At 42.2% G+C, this 21,880-nt stretch overlaps 3 protein-coding genes across 5 annotated transcripts; 2 read left to right on the plus strand and 1 right to left on the minus strand.

Annotated features, from left to right (window-relative positions):
* The first annotated feature begins 97 nt into the window (after positions 1-97).
* Positions 98-4,997, plus strand: nudt8 (nudix (nucleoside diphosphate linked moiety X)-type motif 8). Of its 3 annotated transcripts, XM_031573072.2 has the most exons (6): positions 98-184; positions 1,115-1,608; positions 1,751-2,029; positions 2,337-2,469; positions 3,245-3,322; positions 4,084-4,997. In XM_031573072.2, exons 3-6 carry the CDS (start codon positions 1,803-1,805, stop codon positions 4,267-4,269), a joined length of 624 nt encoding a protein of 207 aa, XP_031428932.1. In that variant the 5' UTR covers positions 98-184; positions 1,115-1,608; positions 1,751-1,802; the 3' UTR covers positions 4,270-4,997. The 3 variants fall into 3 exon arrangements, with proteins under 3 accessions (XP_031428932.1, XP_012693405.2, XP_031428931.1); XM_012837951.3 differs by having other exon boundaries at positions 1,115-2,029; XM_031573071.2 differs by having other exon boundaries at positions 122-184; positions 1,220-2,029.
* LOC105909264 (membrane frizzled-related protein) lies at positions 4,961-11,700 on the minus strand. The gene is made up of 13 exons (XM_031573069.1): positions 11,632-11,700; positions 11,423-11,531; positions 10,991-11,122; positions 10,510-10,665; positions 9,889-10,108; positions 9,449-9,579; positions 8,669-8,794; positions 8,249-8,325; positions 7,729-7,877; positions 7,212-7,342; positions 6,682-6,816; positions 6,228-6,355; positions 4,961-5,905 (listed from the first exon to the last, which is right to left on the minus strand). The coding sequence occupies exons 1-13, from the start codon at positions 11,680-11,682 to the stop codon at positions 5,681-5,683; spliced, it is 1,770 nt and encodes a 589-aa protein (XP_031428929.1). The 5' UTR covers positions 11,683-11,700; the 3' UTR covers positions 4,961-5,680.
* Positions 11,701-12,699: 999 nt separating this feature from the next.
* On the plus strand, positions 12,700-21,862 carry si:ch1073-280e3.1 (complement C2). The gene is made up of 19 exons (XM_012837944.2): positions 12,700-12,818; positions 13,152-13,361; positions 13,716-13,958; positions 14,340-14,525; positions 14,805-14,978; positions 15,278-15,376; positions 16,046-16,179; positions 16,290-16,428; positions 16,672-16,797; positions 17,020-17,121; positions 17,780-17,917; positions 18,001-18,098; positions 18,971-19,100; positions 19,367-19,517; positions 19,767-19,840; positions 20,080-20,183; positions 20,290-20,422; positions 20,698-20,747; positions 21,412-21,862. Exons 1-19 carry the CDS (start codon positions 12,767-12,769, stop codon positions 21,577-21,579), a joined length of 2,511 nt encoding a protein of 836 aa, XP_012693398.2. The 5' UTR covers positions 12,700-12,766; the 3' UTR covers positions 21,580-21,862.
* Positions 21,863-21,880: the final 18 nt, after the last annotated feature.

Consider the following 21,880-nt stretch of genomic DNA (forward strand, 5'->3'; position numbering starts at 1 on the left):
TAACTGCCACAATAAAATAGATAGTAGCCTACGCGGGTGCTTTAAGATAGAGAGGGCAAATCGGAGATAAGTGAGGCATTATCCTTGGAGCCATATTAAGTAGTGGCAAGCCCTACAGTTGTACCACCAGAGATAAAGTGAACAGTTTGTTTCGAATGTGGAGCTAAGGCTAGCATGGTACAAGGTGAGTTGACGCTGATTATTAATTTGAGTCATTGGGCAACTTTGACAAATACCGGATTTACTGTATTTCGGCGTATCTTGTTGTCTAGAATTTTTTGGTATGGACTGTATGTACCACGTTCTATTTTGGTTTGCATGTTTAGTGGTTATCTGCTAGTTAGCATGTCTGCTAGAACAAATGAGTACAAATGGTTCTTGCAGTTTGGAGGTCTGCCAGCACTCGTCCTTGAGCCAAGTGAAGCAGTAGAGACACTATCCCTTAGCTGCTGTTTAGCTAACGTTATGTAGTTGAAGTGTTAAATCAAGGCTTGTTTTGCTAGATCATCTTAGTTCAGCGCTCTGATTACAGCAGTATTTATCTTGAGATTCGTGTCGTATTTTGGCAGTGAACTGTGACTTTATTAGATTAGCTGGAAAGCTATTTTAAGTGAAAGTGAAATTCTAAATAGTTAAGCAAGTAGCTAGCAAACTGTAACGTTTAGCTAGCTGGGTAACTTAAGTTAACTTAGCTAAGTGACAGGGTGACAAGATTTTCTAATATAACTGTTAGGCTTTCACAGACATTTGGCAGACAGACGCCAAAGAACACTCACTAGCGATAATGCTGTTTCTGTCTGAACTTATGTTACATTTAATCAGATGCTATCGTAGTTGTTTGCTATCCAGTGAGCTTCTACGTGTTTGACGTTAGCCAAACGAGGCCACAAGTTAGTTAGCTACTATAAGGACCGAGTTGCATGTCCAGTAAGTTATCTTGATGGCCGCATATACAGTTCTTTTTTTGTTTGTTTACTTGAGAGTCAGCTCTTTAAACCATATTAATAAGGCATAAACATTTATGGCGAGTCTATTGAACGTGCTGAACGCGGGTATTAACATCTATGTAGATACGTACAAGACTTATGATCCACTATTTCTGCCTCTGATTTAGGATGTTTAGGAGTCCCCAGCTAGTGGCCTCACCAAGCCTAAAAGGGGCCCATAGATCACTCCTACTCCTACTTTCTAAAGAGGCCCTGCCGTCCATTTGTCCCAGACACCAGAAATGTAATGGGATAGAAGGAAGAAGGGCGCTCTCCCATGGGTTCCTTGAGAGATCATGTTGCCTGAAGAAGGAGGATGAAATTCAAGGAGAACTACCTCATGACCCTGCAAGAAAGAAAGAGAAAATCGTCCTCAGAGAAACATACTCAACCAACGGGTCTTCTGACACTTACAGCCCTCCAGCCCAAGATGAACCGACTAGAAGTACTCCCAGTTCACACCGCCTGAAACTACCTATGAACACACATGTTTTTTGTAGTGCACAGCCACCATCTTCACACAACCACTGTCAAACCATTTCAATCAAGCATTTGATCAATCTTGAGACCTTGTGCAGGTCTGACCTCAAGTGCCTCTTACTGCGCAGTCATAGCCAAGCCGGTAAGCAGAAAGGTGGTCCTACCATACCATGCAATATAGAGAGTCGACAGCATTCTCATTCATCAGTGTCATTTCTCAGTGGGTCTCATAAGCTTCTGTTTCCTCGGTCACTTGTATCTACACCAACACTGTGGACTCGCAGCACCTTCACAGGTAGTTTGCGGGAACAGCACCTGGCGATCCAGGCCCGTGGTATGCATGGTGCTGCCCAACTGAAGGTAGCCCTGGAGGACTGCCTGTCTGCGGAGAATGAGGCCAGGTGTCGGAAGAGGCTAGAGCCCAACGCAGCACTGTACCAGAAGGACAAGGGGAAGAGTTGGGCATCCGTGCTGGTGTGCCTCTGCACTGTAGGGGGAGATACTGCTTTCCTCTTCACTCTCCGCTCCAGCATGCTCAAGGGCAGGCACAAGGGCGATGTCTGGTGAGTGGACTTGTTTGGAATGTGTTGGGGGTGGGGGGGGCACTTGCCATGTTATCATACTCAGATTCATGTACATTACACATCTACACCCATGTTTACATCACGAATCTTGAGAAATGCACTTTTCCAAAACATGCACACTGTGTGTGTCTAATCAGATTGGCTGCACATGTAAACACAACACTTTTACCTAGCTGCAATGCCTGTTTCAGACACACAAACACACATAGAACACAAAACACAATCATCACGACACAGATCTGTACACATGTCGTGGTAATCACTCTTCTCATTTGTTACTGTTCAGTTTTGCAGGCGGTAAGAAAGACCCTGCGGACCAGGACGTTGTGGCCACAGCTCTGCGGGAGGCTCGTGAAGAATTGGGGGTTACCGTGAGAGCGGATCAGGTGTGGGGCGTTCTCAAGCCTCTGCGAGACCTGGTAAGTTTGAACTGGTCAGTCACGTCTCACGAGTGGTACACCCGTCCACAGGGCTCAAACCCTGCCCGTCCCCTACCCCAGATAAGAGCTTACTTCTGAGTCTCGCTCTTCCTGGGCAGCTTAGAGAAACTAGACATTAGCATAGTGGATATACGAGATTTAGTACTTCACACCTCCGAATAGCTTTTAATGTCTGTGCCACAGCCTGAAAATACAGTTTAAGGACATCGTAGGAGAAATCCCTCTCACCTTCTCTCTCATTGAAACCATACTAAAAAAGGAGGATAACACATGACTGTATTACTATAATTACTAACAGTATACTATTTGTATCCGGTCAATGTGGACCACATTCAACAATTTTGATAGCTGCATTGCCTTTCTTTTTGTGAGGAGATACTTTTTTTTTTTTTTTTATTCAAAGTACCTGAGCAGAAATTGACATGGCTTGGCTTGGCTTACCACAGGAAGACTATAGGTCCAGTTGCAGTGATCTACAGCAAAATAATTCAGTATTCTAGCTGCTGACACTCTGGTGGTTGTTAAACATGGATGTGGACCTGGATACTTTTTGGAGTTTGGCTTCCCAGTCTTCCAAAAGTTTTTGTGTGCACACATGAAGGGAGATGGATTTCTGTGGAGTTAAAGCTACACACAGGATCACGTTTACTGATCAGTTTAGGAATGCATCCTAGTTTAGTGATTAGCGCAATCAGTTACTGTACTGAAACATTGAAATCTAATTTGTGTGATTTCCTGATTTCCTGATTTCCAGTCTGGCATGATGATCGCTCCGGTACTCGCTAACCTTGGGCCCCTGGAGGCCCTGTCATTTCGGCCTAATCCTAGTGAGGTATGTCCTGATGCTCTAATCCTAGTGAGGTATGTCCTGATGCTCTAATCCTAGTGAGGTATGTTTCTGATACTCTAATCCTAGTGAGGTATGTCCTGATGCTCTAATCCTAGTGAGGTATGTCCTGATGCTCTAATCCTAGTGAGGTATGTCCTGATGCTCTAATCCTAGTGAGGTATGTCCTGATACTCTAATCCTAGTGAGGTATGTCCTGATACTCTAATCCTAGTGAGGTATGTCCTGATGCTCTAATCCTAGTGAGGTATGTTCTGATGCTCTAATCCTAGTGAGGTATGTTCTGATGCTCTAATCCTAGTGAGGTATGTTCTGATGCTCTAATCCTAGTGAGGTATGTCCTGATACTCTAATCCTAGTGAGGTATGTCCTGATGCTCTAATCCTAGTGAGGTATGTTCTGATGCTCTAATCCTAGTGAGGTATGTTCTGATGCTCTAATCCTAGTGAGGTATGTTCTGATGCTCTAATCCTAGTGAGGTATGTCCTGATGCTCTAATCCTAGTGAGGTATGTCCTGATACTCTAATCCTAGTGAGGTATGTCCTGATGCTCTAATCCTAGTGAGGTATGTTCTGATGCTTTCAGTTTCCACAACTCCGTCAATAAGTTAGTATTATTATTGAGTCTTTATTGTTTTTATTGTTATTATTATTGGGCGTATGAAATCTTCTTGCGCTATGAAGGAACCTCTAATATTCAGTGAAGAATAAAATCCTCTACACGTCCTTTCCTTTCCTCCTTCCAGGTGGAGGAGATCTTCACGCTCACCCTGGCTCATGTGTGCAACCCGGTGAACCAGGGCTACACAAACTTCCGCACAGGCGACCGCTACGGCTACACTCTCCCGGTGTTCCGGAACGGGAAGCACCGTGTCTGGGGTCTCACGGCCATAGCCTTGGATCACACACTCAAAATCATTGTGTCGCCATAGCAGCCCAGCCCACTGATCCATCCATTTGCTCCCATGGAAACCAAGCCTCAGCTGAGTTACTGCCAAAACACACAGAACTGTGATGACTGGTAATGCAATGGGGGGAGGGAACTTGATATATTATCCCTTACCTCAGACACAGAAACGCATAAATCTCCTACTCAGGAGGTTAAAACCGATCTGAAAAATGACTTCAAATATGCTTCGGCTATTTCTGATCAGGTAACACGATAGGTGTGGTCTGGCATATCTGGCGGCGCTGGTGTCCCTTTCCTCTTGCTTTAACTTCTATGGCCATTGTAAAATAATGGCCGTAAGCAAAAGCCTGGAATAAAAAGTCATCCGTTTTCATTTCTCTTAAATAATTGCAGTCTTTCTATGTAAAGACATCCAGTTAAAATGATTATGATATGATACAATTATAAGGCAAATATGATACAAGGAAACAAGTGTGGTATTTCATTTGGATTTCCCTGGCCATATTCTTATTACTGGTCAAGGAACAATATCAAGTATATTAATATATATTAAACATTTTCCTGCACCATGGAAGTTTAAGGCAATTGGCAAAAGGAATTTTGAATGCAATATACATGTGCTCTAATGCAATAAGATTTAATTGCAGTCAAGTAAGATAATTCTATCCCACAGTTAATGTACATTATCACACAGAGATGTACTAATATAAATATTTCAAATAAATGTATTTAATGACATGATGGTTGAAATGTTGGTGAACGTTTTGTCATTACAGATAAGTTGGTAGAATGTGAATTCATAGAGTAGTATAAAGCAAGGACAAAATATGGTCATTATTTGTGTTTTAGCAAGGGTTGCCACCATGTCTATGTCTATACTTTATCACTGCGAGGGACATTATGCAAACTGAAAAGGACTCGTGACAATGTGATCATAACTGAAGTATGTGATCTCAGTGGCAGTGTGGTAGTCAGGTTCATAGAATGGGTGTCCACAGACAGTAGCAAAAAGCACCCTTTTTAGCATAGCAAGTGACCCAAGGAGAGGTAGTTGATGTTTTTGTCAAAAGTTGACAACGCACTCTCCAGAATGTGTAAGAGGGCAAACGTCTTGTCTCTTGGAAGGCATCTAGATGTGAAAAAAGGCAGAAGTCTGGTTTCTTCGAAGGGTTTGGCAACTGTGCCCTTGGAAAAACATGCATTTTACTGGCGCCAAGTGGAGGAAAGGTGTCTGTCTTCATCCTTTCGGGGCTGCATCTGCTCACAGAGTCTTAGCCCAGCAAGTGGAAACAGCTGTGATATCTGATGATTACCACACCAGCCGGCAGCACAACTGAATACTGAATTTCAAACACTTCAACAGTTATTATCAGGTAATAATAAACAGCCAACAGGCAGAAGTGTACAACTGTCACCAGTGTGCCGTGTTGCAGTTACGGGAGAGAGCACTTGACGGGATCGTCCGAGTCTGGCAGCAGCTGGCAGTTGAAGGGCCAGCTGAGGGAGAAGAGGTCCAGGACCTGCCCGCACTGCTGCTCCGCGGCCGAGCACACCGACCAGCACGGCTGCAGCACCCCGCCCTGGGGGCTGCACTGGGGCAGGAACATGCCGCACACCAGCTTACGCAAGGGCTCGAAACACGCCAGCTCCATCAGCACCTAAGGACGCACCGATTGGTCAGCACAGTACTCTGTTGATTCCATTACGAAAACATAGTGTTGCTATGTAAGAATGATGTGTTCATCTAGTGTTTGACTGGAGATTATTTATGGTTTGTACCACAATGGAAAACACTGATAATCCATGCATTGGCTTTCAGTACTCTTATGTTTTATTAGTGTCACACTGGAGCCACTAAAGGCCCAACACTAGGGCGAGTTATTATCCATTATCCCATAATGTCACAACCTGCATGTGACCCCATTCTTGGCATGTGCATAGCCCTGATCTTTCCTCTGGTGTGGTGGGTTTGACACTCACTCTGTACTGCTGCAGCATGGCCGCTGCCTCCCGCTGGTCGGCAATGGAGAGCCAGATGTTGGGGAAGGAGGTGAGGTTATAGGACAGGCCCTGGCACATCTCCACCTGGACGGGCTCGCAGGATGATGCTGAGGAAACATGGAACAGGTGGATCAGCTAACTGCCACGAGCCCTCAAACCCACAGTTTTTAGTTTGTGTAATCCAACCAGTCTGAATCATTTTTGTCTGACAGTCACTGAGGAATGTTACACTGAATATGTTTCAAGGATTCCCATGGTAGCAGCAATCTCTGGAATGGCTCAGATCTGTTTAATAGGCAGATGCTATCTGAATTGTTGAATTTTTCACTGATATGGAGAGAGATGATAGTCAAACAACAACAAATACAACAAATGGCTAAATATGACATGTGACTTTAAGGGAGCGGCCCAGTAGAAGCACATGTGTTCTCACTGATCGGGGGATAAGTGGAGTTGGCACAGTCCATTTCGTCCGCGCCGTCGGCACAGTCATTCCATCCGTCACACAGCCACTGTGGATGCAGACACTCCCCACTGCCACATGCAAACTGACCTGAGCTGCACGTCCCTGATGAACAAGAGCACCAGCTCGTCATCAGCACAGTTACTACAGGACAAGATGCACATTCTACACGCAACAGGCAACCTAGAGCACCCTGCCTTTCTTGCCAGTTCTGTATTTTGTATCACACATACCAGTAGATAATTGAACTAAATCTAAATGAAAAACTTAGTTTTACAAAATGTACAGTTAGTCTTCACAGCTCCGTTTGAAATGGCAAGAAGTTACAATCAACATTCTCAGGTTAAAAAAATGGCTATTCTTTCATTTGAATTAACTTAAACTAATTTTAATTGAATTAACTTTAATTTTACTATTCATTAGTTGGTTTCCATCATTTAAGAAGAAAATGTAGTTTTCAGAAAAGAACACTCCCATGTGTCACTGGCAGTGGGACTCACTCTCGGAGAGAGGAATGGCCTGGTAGGAAGCGTAGAAGCCGCTGTCCGCCACTCCCTCGTCCGCCACAAAGACCACAGTCATGACGGGGCCGGAGGAGGTCAAATCAGGAGGGAGTCCTGATCCACAGTACCTACAGCAGCACAGGATGCTGGGTAATCACTCAATACGCATCGCTACATTCAGAAATCAAAGAGGGCTTGTGAGATCATAACTAAGTGTCTCTATGGCTGTCATTCACTTGAAGCCAGGAGCCACACAAGTATGTGTACGGACATCTCTTTGAAGCGTGTCAGCTGATATAAATACAGGATAACAAATGGACAATAAACAAATTGAGCTCATTGGACAGATGCAAAAGGGCCATCTGCGGATTTACTTGATTCGGGATGAGGAATATTGGAAAGAGTTACACTAAGAATGCAAACAAGACAGTGAAGACAAGTTGAACACAAGCTGAGCACGTCCAGCAGATTCAAAAGAGGAAGCAGCGCTAAGAATCACTGGTAGATGTCTTACCGGCCAAGAACACTGTCGTCCCCAGTTTCAGAACTGTCACGCACTTCCACGTAGTCAAACTCACACACATCTTGAGTTTCCAGGCTGAAGTTACGGAAATTCAGCTTTATGACGTGCCCATCCTCCACAGATATATGCCAGGTGCAAAGCTGCACACAGGGATATGAGGCATCTTATCATTTCCTAAAAGGTCCTACTGTGTGCGTTACTTTTAGACTGAAAGACTACTACTCTTGTTATTCAACTGGTAGAGTTTGGCAATTCAATGTTAACAGCAGAGGTTACATTCACAAGGACCACACGCACTAATACATGCAGATATGTCTCGCTTCACAGAATTACAATTGACTGGAAAAAAAGTGCATGCGCTGGCCTTTAGGTGGAGCCGGTGAGCAATACAGTAACACCCTCGTGAGACCAAAACTTAAACCGAACTTGCACACTGTGTCATAGTGACCAAAGAGATTGGTAAATTATGAAGGGGCATAAGATAACAAGCTTGTGATTGCATTTATTATACCTGTTGATGGGGATAGGGCTTGGGGTGGTTTGGACTGGAGAAGGAGCCCTGCAATCCACTCTTCTGGCCACCACATTCTAATAACAGAAAAAAAGAAGCCTGAATCAAGATGAAACTAAGCAAGAGCTAGTTTGTGATTACCTTTCACTGATACTGCAACAGTTCAAAAATAAGACAAATTTAATGTGTGGTTTTCCTTCCTTATGGAAACAGAAATGATCCTCAGCATTGCCAGTAAGTTCACAGAAAGGACGTCACACAAATAACCGAAAGAAGATAATAACATTTAAGTGTACCATTGTCACGTCCCCAAAACAACAGTCCTGCCATTCATAGCTAAAGTAGGTGATACCACTCAGAAAGTTTGGGTTTCTAAGTGTACCCTTCCAGCATAGACCTGCAAAGGCCCCTAATACCTACCCTTGTGCTTGTGACTGCAGTTAGCCTCATCAGTTTGGTCCAGACAGTTTGGCTGGCCATCGCAAACAGACACAGGCAAGAGACAACGGCCATTATCACACATAAACTCTTCCCTGGAACAGCTCTCTGAAGGTAATTAAAATACACAAACACACACACATACACACATGCATGTACACATACACTCCCATTAAAACGGTAACATTGACAAAATATTCTCTTTTTAATAGAGAATCATTTTACATCATTGTTCAACAGCTTTTCAGTGTTCACACAGTGTTCAGTACCACAACAGATTCTCATGACATTCCACTCCTGTTCATCTCTACAACTCCAGAATCTCTGCACAGATTTACTTAAACATATTGTAATCTGCAGATAAGATGGGGTGATTATGAGTTTTAGTGCATACCAACAGCTTATCAGTCTACCATTCATAATGCAGATCAAGAACAGGTCAGGGAAGAGAAGCTTAGTAACACTTGCATAACAACACTACGAAGGCTTCAGCACCTACAATAGGAGTGAACAAAACGGTTCCCTTGGCTCAAGCTATACGCCACTGTCTAACAAGCCAAGGTTATGATTCTAAATGAGAGATACCACTGCTAACAAATCCATGCCATGCTGGCAAGCTTGCTTAACTTTATCTTACACTGATATGCGTATGTGCTCTTGTCAAATTTAATGGGTTACAAATCCACTACTTAGATGTATGCTAGGTGTACAACATTCTGTGGCATTAAGGCTAGGCTCTGCATCTTTTTCCATTGAACTCACTCTGCCCAGGTAAAATGGAGTGGTACTGGGCTGTGAAACCATTCCTTGCGATACTCCCATCTGACCGGAAGCTGACCCACACTGTGCTGCTGTTGGTGTTGACGGTGGGAGGGGACACATTACCACAGAACCTGGGGAGTAGAGAGACGTACATTAGATACTCTAATTAAAGTGACTGACAGGGCAAACATCCACCCTATGCCAAAGTTGTTCAACATCCAATGTGCAACATTAAACAGGGTGTTCTTCATATTGAATTGTTAAAGGTTTGTGTTCCTCAAATGTTAAGGGTCACACATTATTTTGTTCACCCAAGATAAAGTAGCAAATACCTGATGAAAACCTGTCCTATATTCATGATATCCCCTTTAGTCAAGAAATGAATACAATAATTAATAGAAAATACTCAAGGGAGTACGGAGCTGTTTGCCTCCACTCACCTGGTTACAGTGGAGGTCTGCTCGGTCTCCTCTCGAACCTCTAGCCAATCAAACAGGCAGGGGGAGGGCCCCTCGATGTCCAGTGAGGACACGTGGATCTGCACTAGGCTTGGGGGTTGCACCCGGATCACCCACACACACAGCAAATCAGGGGGATATGAGCCCGGGTGGTTGGGAGAGTTGAAAGAGCCCTCTGTGTCTGTCAAGACACCCCCACATTCTGGAAACACAAATCCAAACACAAACACAAAAAGAAGGTGTGCCTAAATGAGATCTGACCACGCTGACCACCGGCACACACCTGCTTATTCAATCGTCTATTCCTTTGTATGCACGAAATATATATATTTGTTAACTCAAAGCATAAGTCAGAGTTAGACTACAAAATGCAGATTCCTCCTTTCAGCAGTGAAAACATCTAGCTAGCATGAATCTCCTGATATGAATTCATTATTTACAGTGTGTACCAGACAAAGCCCTGACATCCATTCTCACTGTGTGAATTTCTGACCCACTATATTTGTTTGTTTGTTTGGTTGGTTGGTTAGTTTTGTCCTATTATGCATTGCTGGCTTGTCACACATGGAACAGAGAGAACAAACACACAGAACAAACATTTACTGGAAGGGGAGGTGGGGTCTTGCCCACTGAGAGTTGGCACAGGGCTCTGAGTGAAGGAGTAGGTGGTGGGTCTTGCTGGGGTGTGGGACACGCCATCTCCACTCCACGAGTCTAAAGGTGACACCAGGCCAGGTTCTGAAGTAGGTCCATTTAGTTCTGTTGGGAAATCAGATCACATTCCTAAAGCTACCTTGTAAATTTGATGTGCATGCTATACAAAACTAAAGTCTATATCCATAAAGGGTTCTTTGTATCTCTATAAAAAAGAACGTTATCAGAAGGTATCAGATGCCAGACCCCAGAAAGTTTCAACTTTGAGGGCGTGACCATCAGTGTGGAATATTTCTTGAATGAAAAAAGTTAAGACATGAAGGTAACAGCTCCTGCAAACTAAAACAGTGTTATCCTTGCCAAAAATGCATGTTACACCCATACAACATATAGGGATGATTAACAGTCAAGGTAAAGATCCTGAACTCACGAGTTAGAATGAGAATCAGTGTTAGTCCTAAAGCTGTCACAAGAAGTAATGCGGCTGCCGACACCACCAAGGCTCCCCAGCCACACCAAGGCCCTCTCAGACGGACCACACAAAGGCTCAGCATCCCATTGCCTTGTGCAACATACCAGGAAAAAGAAGGAAATAATACCGAAACATTACAACAGACACTAACGCAAGGCCTTAAGTTAAAACACTTATGGGCTACACAAAGCAGATCAAATCTGTGACTAAATCCATTTTTACAAACAATAATAGGCTAATCAATACTTTTTACGTTTTTAAAGTCTTTAAAAAATGTATCAATTGAATCCAGTTACTATAAAAGAAGGTTAAGTTTCAGTCATTGGATACGAATTTGTTTCATTTTTTTGCTAGAGGGTCCTAAGACGTGTATCACAATATAGGTCTCACTTGTTTCTGACGTCTTATTGATCTCCGGTGCGGAGACATGAGTTTTGAATTCTTGCCTTGTTTCCTCCCGCTCATTTTCTGGCTCAAAGGCAGGATTGCAGTATACGTTCTGTAAATTGAGACACAATGTTTAAAAGACCATAAAGCCCTTAACAGTAGGCCTGCTAACAAATTAACTAAAGAAAAACAACAAAGCAGTTAAGGCCTACCTTATAGATATCAGATTCTGAGTCTAAGGATATTTCTGTCAGATCAGTCATCTTCGCTTGTAGCAATTGTACATGCTGGACAGCTTCACAACAGTGAAAACAAGACATTCAATCTCTCGTGCTAGATTAAACAATGCTTCAGATGAGGATAGTCTGAGAAATTCACGGCCATTTGAATGGTTTTCTCCTGTCGGTTCGGAGCTATTCGCATTTGTTTCACTCCCGTCAGTACCATGTTCAGTGATGACGGCTTAGTCTACTTATCCATTGGATCCAGACCTCCGATGTTAAGGCCATAGGCGACTTCACGGTGCCAAACAAACGAAGTCTCTGACCATCGTAAATAATTGATATAGTCACTGATGAAAAAGCTTCTCCATAATCTCTCAGTGGTATGCAAGTTACAGTAGACTGTAATTTGAGGTAGAAATGTCCACACAGACTGTTTTTGGCCTTTTGTTGCTTGGCTGCTTGGTTTCTCAGTGTGAGGTGGACTTTTCCTCTTCTATTCTTCTGGGTGTGTAATTTCCAATTAGAAACGTAAAGACCTCCTCAGTTGAAGCAAAGCCGAGTCAGCTGAGAGAAATGAGAAGGCCAAAAGTAGGGGGGAGGAGGGGGAGGGAGGGGGTCTTGGCCTACAACTAATGCTCTGTAATGATCTTCTAATCTCAACCATTTACACACACAGAGAGACACAAAGAAAGAGACCAACTATACTAGTATAGTATACTATTAACATTATGAACACAATTTCAACCTAATTATACCCTTTCATCCTTGCTTGAGTTTGGTGTTTTGCAGTTTCACAGTGATCTCTCATTTTGTTGATGTATTAGCATGTATTTATGATTGTTGGAAACTGCTGGAAGAAAACATAATAATAATGATAATAACCATAATAATAATAACAGCAAGAAGAAGAATAGTTGTTGGCTTTTTTGTTGACACAGGAAAATAGGATTTTTTTAAGTCAGCAACAAAATAGGGTTGGTTCTTGTGTTGCTCAATATTACAGAAGTTAATTTGTAAACCTTCCCCAAATATAACTGTGTGTGTTAAGACCTGGAATGCTGCAGTCTAGGCAGGGACGTCAACACTGGCAGAGGATTGCTCTAAACACAGACTAGCCGTGAATATGTTCAGTGTCCTTCTGTGTTTCATCTTGCTGCACACCACTTTCACTGAAGGTAATGTCAAGTCAAACTATGTCATTGTAGTTGTTGCTGTTGCTGTTGGTACAATTACTCTAACACTGGGGATAAATGCTGCACTTTTACACAAGTACAAAGGAACGCATTTATCTCTTTTCTGAAGAGATAAACAGATGTACATAGATGCTGGAATGCTGTAATGTGTGTACGCTGTAAAGTCAGCAATTAGATCTTGACATAACAATGTTTATTTGCAGATACAAATACAAAATTAAATAAAAGCTTTTCAGAATGCAAAACAATACGATAAGAACAATACGAAATGATTGCCTTTAAACTGTTGCAGGTGTTATATATTGTTGATTACAGATTATTATGACTATGGACCACCTGACTGTTCGACATCCGAGTCCATCACAGGAGGCGATGTTGAATACTCCGACGGGGGAAATGATTTAAGTGTCCTCACGTATAAGTGCCCGCCTGGCTCTGTGCCCTACCCAGTGAGCTCTAGAACCTGTTCAGATGGACAATGGTCCAAATCAGCCAGTGGGAACTCTGTTGTTGCTGAGTGCAAAAGTAATTTTGAAGGGGGGAAGGGAGGGAAAGTGGAGGAATGCGTATGTGACATAGTGAATGAGGATTGGACTTGTTACTGGTCAGCTTTTTATCAGAGAGGGCTGTGATGTTGTTGTCTCTTGGTAACTTGGCACACAGCTTAATACTTAAATATTTAAATAATTAAAATAATGGAGGTAAATAGGACATTTTGATCAAGGTTGTTTGTGAGATGATATGAAACCAAAGTAGCACACACATTTACTCCGTCTTATTGGCTTTTATATAATGGCGTGAATGACCATGGCTGGGTTTTTTTTTTCAACTTGTGTGTTCTATCTATCATACATGATTATCCCCTATCCATTTTGTTAGATCTGAAGCCAGACTATGATGTGGATTATGAGGAAGAAGAGATGAACTGTTCCCTCTCGGAGACCCTCAGCAAAGGCCAAGTGTCCTACTCTAATGGGGGCATGAAGGGCAGCGTGCTGACATACACGTGCCCAGACAACTTCACCCCTTACCCAGTCAGCCAGCGCGTGTGTGGGGCAGATGGCGAGTGGACTTCTATGAGACAGCCCGGTGGGAGGGCTCTGTCGCGGGCTGTATGTAAAGGTGTGTAGGAGGTCTAAAGGTTCTCTCCTGGTTACTTTGGTAACTCTTGGGCCACATATGTTAAATTGGTTGTCTTGGTTGATAAAGACACAGATATGTGATTATTACAATATTACTGTATTGTTTAGTATTTGTGAACCTTACATACAAACACGTTCTCTCTCTCCCTTTGTCTGTCCATCATGGGGTGGTCTGCTTTGAGCTTGTGTCATTCCTGCTGGCAAACAATAGGACAAAGTCTCTGTTGGAAACAATTAAGTTGAAATAAGTTGACAATATACGATATGGAGAATCACATACATGCTATGTACGATGTGAGCTCTTTCTGTCTGTCTCTTTTTTTTGCTTTTTTTGCTTTCTCTCCTCATGTCTTCCTCTCAGAAATATTGTGTCCGGCTCAGATGCAGCTAGATAATGGGGAGATATGGCCCCGGCCGCAGTGGTCCAAAGTTGGGGAGAATCAGACATTCTCCTGTCACAGTGGCTTCACCTTGCAAGGTTCAGATGAGCGGGTGTGCACCGCATGGGGCGCGTGGACGGGTGAAACGCCGATATGTGATGATCAGGGTAAGAGAGCATCAGGTACGAACCAAGAGCTCATCAAATAAGATGAGAATTTATATAAGAGACCAACGGAGAACTATAATGGGTGGGCCAATGCTATGAAAACCCACACAATGCACAATATAGAAACCATAAAACATACATGTGAGTATGCACAATCTGGTTAACAGTCTGGCTTCTGAAGACAAAACTCAGAGACAATGTGTAATATTTTCAGAGGAACTAGTATTTTCAGCGATGTTTTCTAATTGTTTAATTATAATTTTTTGTCTTTCATTTTAGGGGACGATTGCACCAATCCTGGTGTCCCACCAGGGGGCCGGCGATCAGGAAACCACTTTCAGATTGGGGACAAGGTCCAGTACAGATGTGAACTGAAACTAGACCTGCTGGGCAGCGCTGAAAGAGTGTGTCTAGAGTCCAGGGAGTGGAGTGGTGCACCGGTCCGCTGTCAGGGTTAGAAACTATCTATGAGTCCACTAAAGCTATCGGATGTGTTTTTTAAATGCATTTTTGCAAGAACCAGAACTAGTACTGCATATCTTGGTACCATCAGTGTCCAAATGAAAGGCTATACACCCATATTGATTTATCTGCTCAAGTCACGACTGATACATTGTGGGGCATCCTGGTAATGCTAAGCTTGTGGGTAACACATGAACGTTTAAATGCGTGGGATTCATCTGTACACATTCATTGAAATGAAAAGCATCTGCTTGACATGAACTGACATGTATCTGTTCTTCTCCTGACAGCTTGGTATGGCTTTGATTCTCCCAACACAGTGGCCCAAGCTATGGGAGGATCCTTGTCATCTCTCATGGACTATTCTTCTCCCGAGTTTAAAAAGAAAGGTGATATAAGCTTATTTGTATAGTATAGTATAGTATAGTATAGTATAGTAAAGTATAGTATAATATAGTTTAGTATAGTATAGTATAGTTTAGTATAGTATAGTTTATTATAGACTTCTGAAATGGCAACATCACATTGAAAGGTCAGGTAGATACAAACTTGAAGCAGAAATCAGTCAGTTGTAGACAATCTGGGTGAGAACTCTTCCTGAGTCAGGCGTTATCTGGGCACCCTCTGGTTGACAGCCCTGTTGTTCGCCTCCTCTAAATGGAGAATCAAAATGAAGGAGTTGAGATTACCAAGAATTATTCCATTTCCATCTCTCATGTCATCTTAAATGTCTCATCAACAGTTTTCTTCTTAAAATCTGCCAAGATAAAAACCATGTTACCTATTCAGTAAATTGAGTGTTTGATTTAGACGATAGGGACAATATAGGGACAGAAATCACAGAGTGAATAAAACACTAAATTAAGGACAGGAGGCTGGACTAGTTGAAACTATGCAGTTGCAAAATACCTTTCTGGTGCTGTAGCGCCATCTATTGGTAAGAGCCAAGTATGATACAAGTGACTGCACTTCTACTTCTTGAAGTTGTATGAAACTCTCTCTCTCTGTGTGTGTGTGTGTGTGTGAACACCCTAAATGATTTTTTCTGGCTTTTTCAGCCCAGTCTTATGCGAGGACTATCCAAATACAAAAGGGACGTCTAAATGTATTTATCCTGATGGACAGCTCCGGCAGCATCAGTGAGGAGAACTTTGAAGAGGCAAGGAGTGCAGTTGCCAGCCTCATCGGCAAGGTACAGTATGTGTCCACCCGACTAAGCTTGCTTTCTACATGTTGATCTACTACTGACAATGAGTCAGAGTTGTGTCTGGAGAATGTAATGAAAGTGAACTTGTCTCTCAGCTGGACAGTTATGAAGTCACCCTGAAATTCCACATCATCTCCTTCGCCAGCACAGCCAAAGTGATCGTGGGCATTACCCAACATAACAGTGACCAAACGTCTCAAGTTCTGAAGAAACTTGAGAATTTTAAATATGAAAGTAGGTTTTAAAAAAAAAAAAATTTATACATTTTGTTGTCAGTCCTTGTAGCAGAAGACATTCAGCTACATATCTTAGAACCACAGAGATTATTTTCAGTTCAGTCTGGTTCAATCCTTTCAATGGAGACTTTGCCTTTATCATTTACATACTTAAACGCATGAATACCAAACCAATACAGGTTGTACTGTCAGTGGGGCAATGGCAATGCAGTCTAGTAACTCAGTGAACTCTCTGTTTTAGGTCATGAAGGAAAAACAGGAACCAACCTTCACAGTGCACTGAAGAATGTTTATGAACACTTGTCATTGCTCAAAACCAGGCCTGCATTTAATGAAACACCAAATGTTATTCTCATTACAACAGATGGTAAATTTTAAATGAACAGAATTTGCCAACCACATTCCATTTTGTTTAGTGTGTAATATTTGATGACTTAAAGCACACCGCAAGGTAGATGAAAAGAGACCGTGACAGGTCTCCAAAATTAAACCTAGAGAACATGCTGTCAATTTCAAGATTCTCAACATGAGATTGTATATTTTCGCTTTAGTAACTAACATGAAAATCTCTCTCTCCCTCTCTCTGAAGGGCAATCAAACACAGGAGGCAGTCACAAGGCCATACAACACCAAATTCGTGACTTGTTTAATTATACTACGCTTGCAGATCAAACAGAGGAGAACCTCCTTGGTCAGTCACAGTGGCAACAGCTAAATGTGTCTGAAAGGCTAGAACAAACCCAGCAACTTTACTGCTGAATAAAAACATACCTCTAGAGAATGCTTATATACTGTATGTAAACAAATATACCTTTCATATTTTTATTTCTTTATAAAAAATATATTGATTTCATATATTGCAAAAGTATATAGCTGGCAACCGTAAAACGACTATACAATGCAATCCTATGGAGCAAGCCGGCACGCCAAGGTAAACCTCGTTTTAGCCACTGACAGGCTTGAAAATGTTATAATAAGGGTCTAACCATATGGAAAGGATCCCTACAGAGATGCACCTGTGTCTCTTTGTCCCAATAACTATAAAAAATGTTTGTACAGTGAGTGTTTTACTTTTCTCTATTCCCAGTCTCTGACATAGCACCCCATTCAGGGTCTGTATTGTGTATGGTTTTGGTTGCCTAATTCAGTCATCAACATCAACTGCCTACTATTTTTGTGGCTGAATCCATGAATTTCTACTTGGATGAATAATGATGACCTGGATCATACTGATAATGTTGCTTGTGCCCTGAGGAATCGTACAGAGAGCTTTGTCTGTATGTTTGAAGCCTTTGGTAACATATACAGTGAAATCAGGGTATCTAAATACCTTTTTCTTACCTTCTAAGATGTGTATGTGTTTGGTGTCGGACCAAGCGTGAACAAGAAGGAGCTCAATGATCTTGCATCCAAAAAGAGGGACGAAGAACATGTGTTCATTCTGAAGGACTATAAACAGCTCGGAAAGGTCTTCAACAAAATGATCAGTGGGTGCAATGTCAGGTGTTAGTAATTCTAATTAGCCAAATTGCTACCAATACCACCAAATATGAAATGTCTGTTTTCCCAGGTGACAAGGCAGTGACCATGTGCGGTGTGGCGAGAGAGGAGGAAGAGGGTAGAAGAGACTCAGCAGAGACAAGGCCTTGGCATGTTATTGTCAACTGGGTATGTGTGGTCATGTCAATGTGAAGGTTTATAATATTGCACTGCATGGTATTTAGCAAAAGGATGTAGTCAAATCACTTCTGAAATGAAGAAAAATTTCAGGCTAAACACATTTTTTTTGCCTCCTGTCCATTATGTTTGTTGTGGTCAATGTGTATAATAATAACAGTTATAACAGTTATATATATAATAATAATAATAGTCTGATAAGACTTTAATCGCACAAGCGACACACGTGAATACATGAAGGCGACACAGGACACACACACACGCAGGCCTGAGGTCGTTTTGTGAATTTAGCTTCTGCATTTATCCCATCCCGGACTGTCCTTCCTCCAGGACCCCAGGAGCAGTGGGCAGCTTCTTTTTTTTTTCAAGCGCCCGGGGAGATGACCCGTCTGTCTTGGTCCGACGAAGAGTGTTCTGTTGCATGTTTTTTAGCAGAGGAAACCTCTTGTGAACACGGGGAGAACATGCAAACTCCACACAGAAAGGCCCGGGAGATAGCCCACCTGAGCACTGAAGGTCTGGGGAGGACCTGCCCCCCAGAGCCAACAGCGCCCCATGCGGGAATCGAACCCATGACCTTCTTGCTGTGAGGCTGCAGTGCAAGCAGTGCAAGCAACTGAGCCACCGTGCCACCTTATTTGTGATGTTAAGACATTCATTATGGTCATGAGAATAGTCTCATCATGTGTAAAAGTGTTTCTTTTTTAATATCATGTCACATATCAGTGTGTGCTGTAAACACATACGTCCACAAATAAAATGTGTATTGTCTCAAGGTACAGTATTTCACATTGATCGGAGTGTAACAGGACTGTTTGAAGTGGTGAGCACACCGGCTTAACCCTTTTTTTTTTACCATTCAGGAAGGAAGTGCCTGCCAGGGCTCTCTGCTGTCTCCATCATGGGTCCTCACTGCAGCCCACTGTCTGACTAAACCCACAGTGGATGGTGGCAATAAAACTGCTGATGCTAAGGATGTAACCGTTACAAATGGTTGGTGACAAAAATATTTTTTTTACGCAATAGGGCTTTTATTATTTTATGTGCTTACATTTACATTTACATTAAGTCATTTAGCAGACGCTTTTATCCAAAGCGACGTACAAATGATGATTCCAAAATGAATCTTTCCAGAGGTAGGCTACACCATAGACATACAGTATATAGATCTATACATGTCTATGGGCTACACGGGAATCCATGCTAAATCCATGTTAGCGCAATAATCTGATACTGCTCTTTTTTGTTATGGAACACAGGGATGAATGAAATAGTGAAGGCAGCAATCGTATCCATACACCCGCAATACAACGTTCAAAGGCTTCGGTTGAAGAATGTGAAAGAGTTTTATGACTATGACATTGCCTTAATAAAAATGGAGAGAAAAATATCAGCCTCATACAAGACAAGGTAGTTTACAACAGACTTGGAAAAAATGTAAATGTGTACATACCATACCCATGATACAAAATGTAAGTTTTGAAAAAGTAGTCACAAATGGCACACCAGGAAACATATTGTTGTTCTGTGTTGCTGTATGAAACATAGGGTCTACTTTGATTTCCACTCAGTAATTTCCAACACCTTACAACAAGTGTTTTCATGTCCTTTGAGTTTCTGGGCTGGACAGGATGAATGACTGCCATACTGTCCCCACAGGCCCATCTGTTTACCCTGCACTGTACCTTCAAGTCGAGCTCTGAAAATGCTCAATTCCACCTGTGCCCAGCATGGTAAGAGATCACCTTTATTGTCAGGATCAAGCCATGCTCTTACTGGCAAAGACTCGAAGTCAATCCATTGTGTGGTGTATCCCCCCCCCACCCCCACATGTGAGAAAAGATGTTCCAAATATTCAACTTGATTCTCAGTTTTGCTGAGAGGGTTCAGTTTAATTTTCCTCTTATGTCACTAGTTGTTTTTAAACTGTGAAAGTACACTAATGAAAGCGAATGTGAATATGTGCGTGCAGAGAGTGCTCTCCTTGGTCAGAGCGAGACACAGGCTCACTTCATGAGTAAGACGCGTGATGGGATAAAACGGATGCAGACCCACATCCAGCTGGGGACTGAGAGGGTGAGTTTTTGATGTCAGTAGGTTTTTTTATTCCAAAGTTGTCAATTGTCTGTTTACCTGTTTGTATTCAGTGCTCAGTCTTTGGTAATGTTTGTGATGTCTGTAGAGGCCTAAGTGCGTTGAGATGGTTAAGGACACTTTCTCAAAGGACACAACAGCTTCTGTGACTGAGGTGGTGACTGACAGGTTCATGTGTACCGGAGGATCAAAAGGGCACAAAGATGCAATGTCCTGTAAAGGTAACTAGACAGACACACAACACAAATTACTACATCCTCACAGGCAAAGACATTCAGAAACACACACACACACACACACACACTACTGCACTTACTGGGGGGCCTTGACTGCCAAAACCTTATGTCACGATCATTCAACAATTTATCATCGTTCTCTCACCTACTTACTACATTTGCAGTATAGAGTACTCTAAATAACAGTGCAACTTTCAGCTATTGATGATATATTCTCTCTACATGGATTTCTCAGATGCTGAAATATTTCATGTTTTCAGGTGATTCTGGGGGTGCTTTGTTCCTTCGTAAAAGAATGCGTTATTTTCAGGTAAGTGTAGACAACCAACAGAAATGATGGAGGAGGTTACCTAGATCAGTAGGCACATACTATTCTTGATTTCCCTCACTCTTGACAATTTGATGCACTTGAACTCAAGCATGACTGCACAACATCTTTTATCAAAATACAGAACAGGACAAGTAAGTAGAAGGCGCTGATCACTACCATTGTTCTCAGTAGCAGTGAGGAGTTCTGGTGAAAAACTAGCAATCTAACTGCTGAAAAGGCATGCAAAGACCTTACAAACACCACCATTAACACAGTTGGCAATGATAAAAGGCTTGCTAGCATGATAACTCATGATTTTTGGCAATGTGCTGTGAAATGTGAATGTATTTATTTATTGGTTGTGGGTTGGTCCACATCATAATTGCATAGCCTAGACAGCTAGTTGGAACAAAAATTGTGTTTCTCTGTCCTTCACTTGACCATATACAATAAAAAAATATTTTAAGATACCAGTTCTAGATGCTTCATAAAGTGGCATACTGTCTCTTTAAATGTGACTACAAATAAACCACAGAAACCTACAATAGAAAAACAGTTCAGCGTGTCTAAAGCTGATTATTTCTAAGAGGTTTTCTTTAGCAGAGTGTTAGGTTGAACACATGTTGTACTATACATCTTGAACATGTGCTCTGTGATCTTCCAGGTTGGAGTTCTCAGTTGGGGCACTATGAACGTTTGCGAGTCCGCTAAGTTCTCCAGCGAAAACCCCCCTCCTAACGCCCGGGACTTCTACATCAGCCTCTTCTCCCTGATGCCCTGGCTCAAGGAACACCTCAGCCAGGACCTGGCCTTCCTGCCCACTGAGAACTGACCCAGCAGCAGCTGGGCATAAGGCAAGGGCTGTGCTGAAGCAAAGCAACCACAAAAGGAGTGTAGCATTAAGGTGCCATTATGTAATGTAAAGTGGGCTATTTACAACACAGCCTAATCTGTAAAAATGTGAATTTTCTGCACCAATCTATGGCAAAGAGTTGCAGTACTGATAATGAATATTTTGTTAATGTTTCATTCACAGAAGATTAGTAGTCATTTAAACATTTTTACCGTTAAAAGCTTTTTTGAATCTACTGGCAATAAATTCATAATGCATTACATTTTTGTGTTTTAGCATT

Source organism: Clupea harengus, chromosome 9 (assembly GCF_900700415.2).
Source record: "Clupea harengus chromosome 9, Ch_v2.0.2, whole genome shotgun sequence".
Lineage (NCBI taxonomy): Eukaryota > Metazoa > Chordata > Actinopteri > Clupeiformes > Clupeidae > Clupea > Clupea harengus.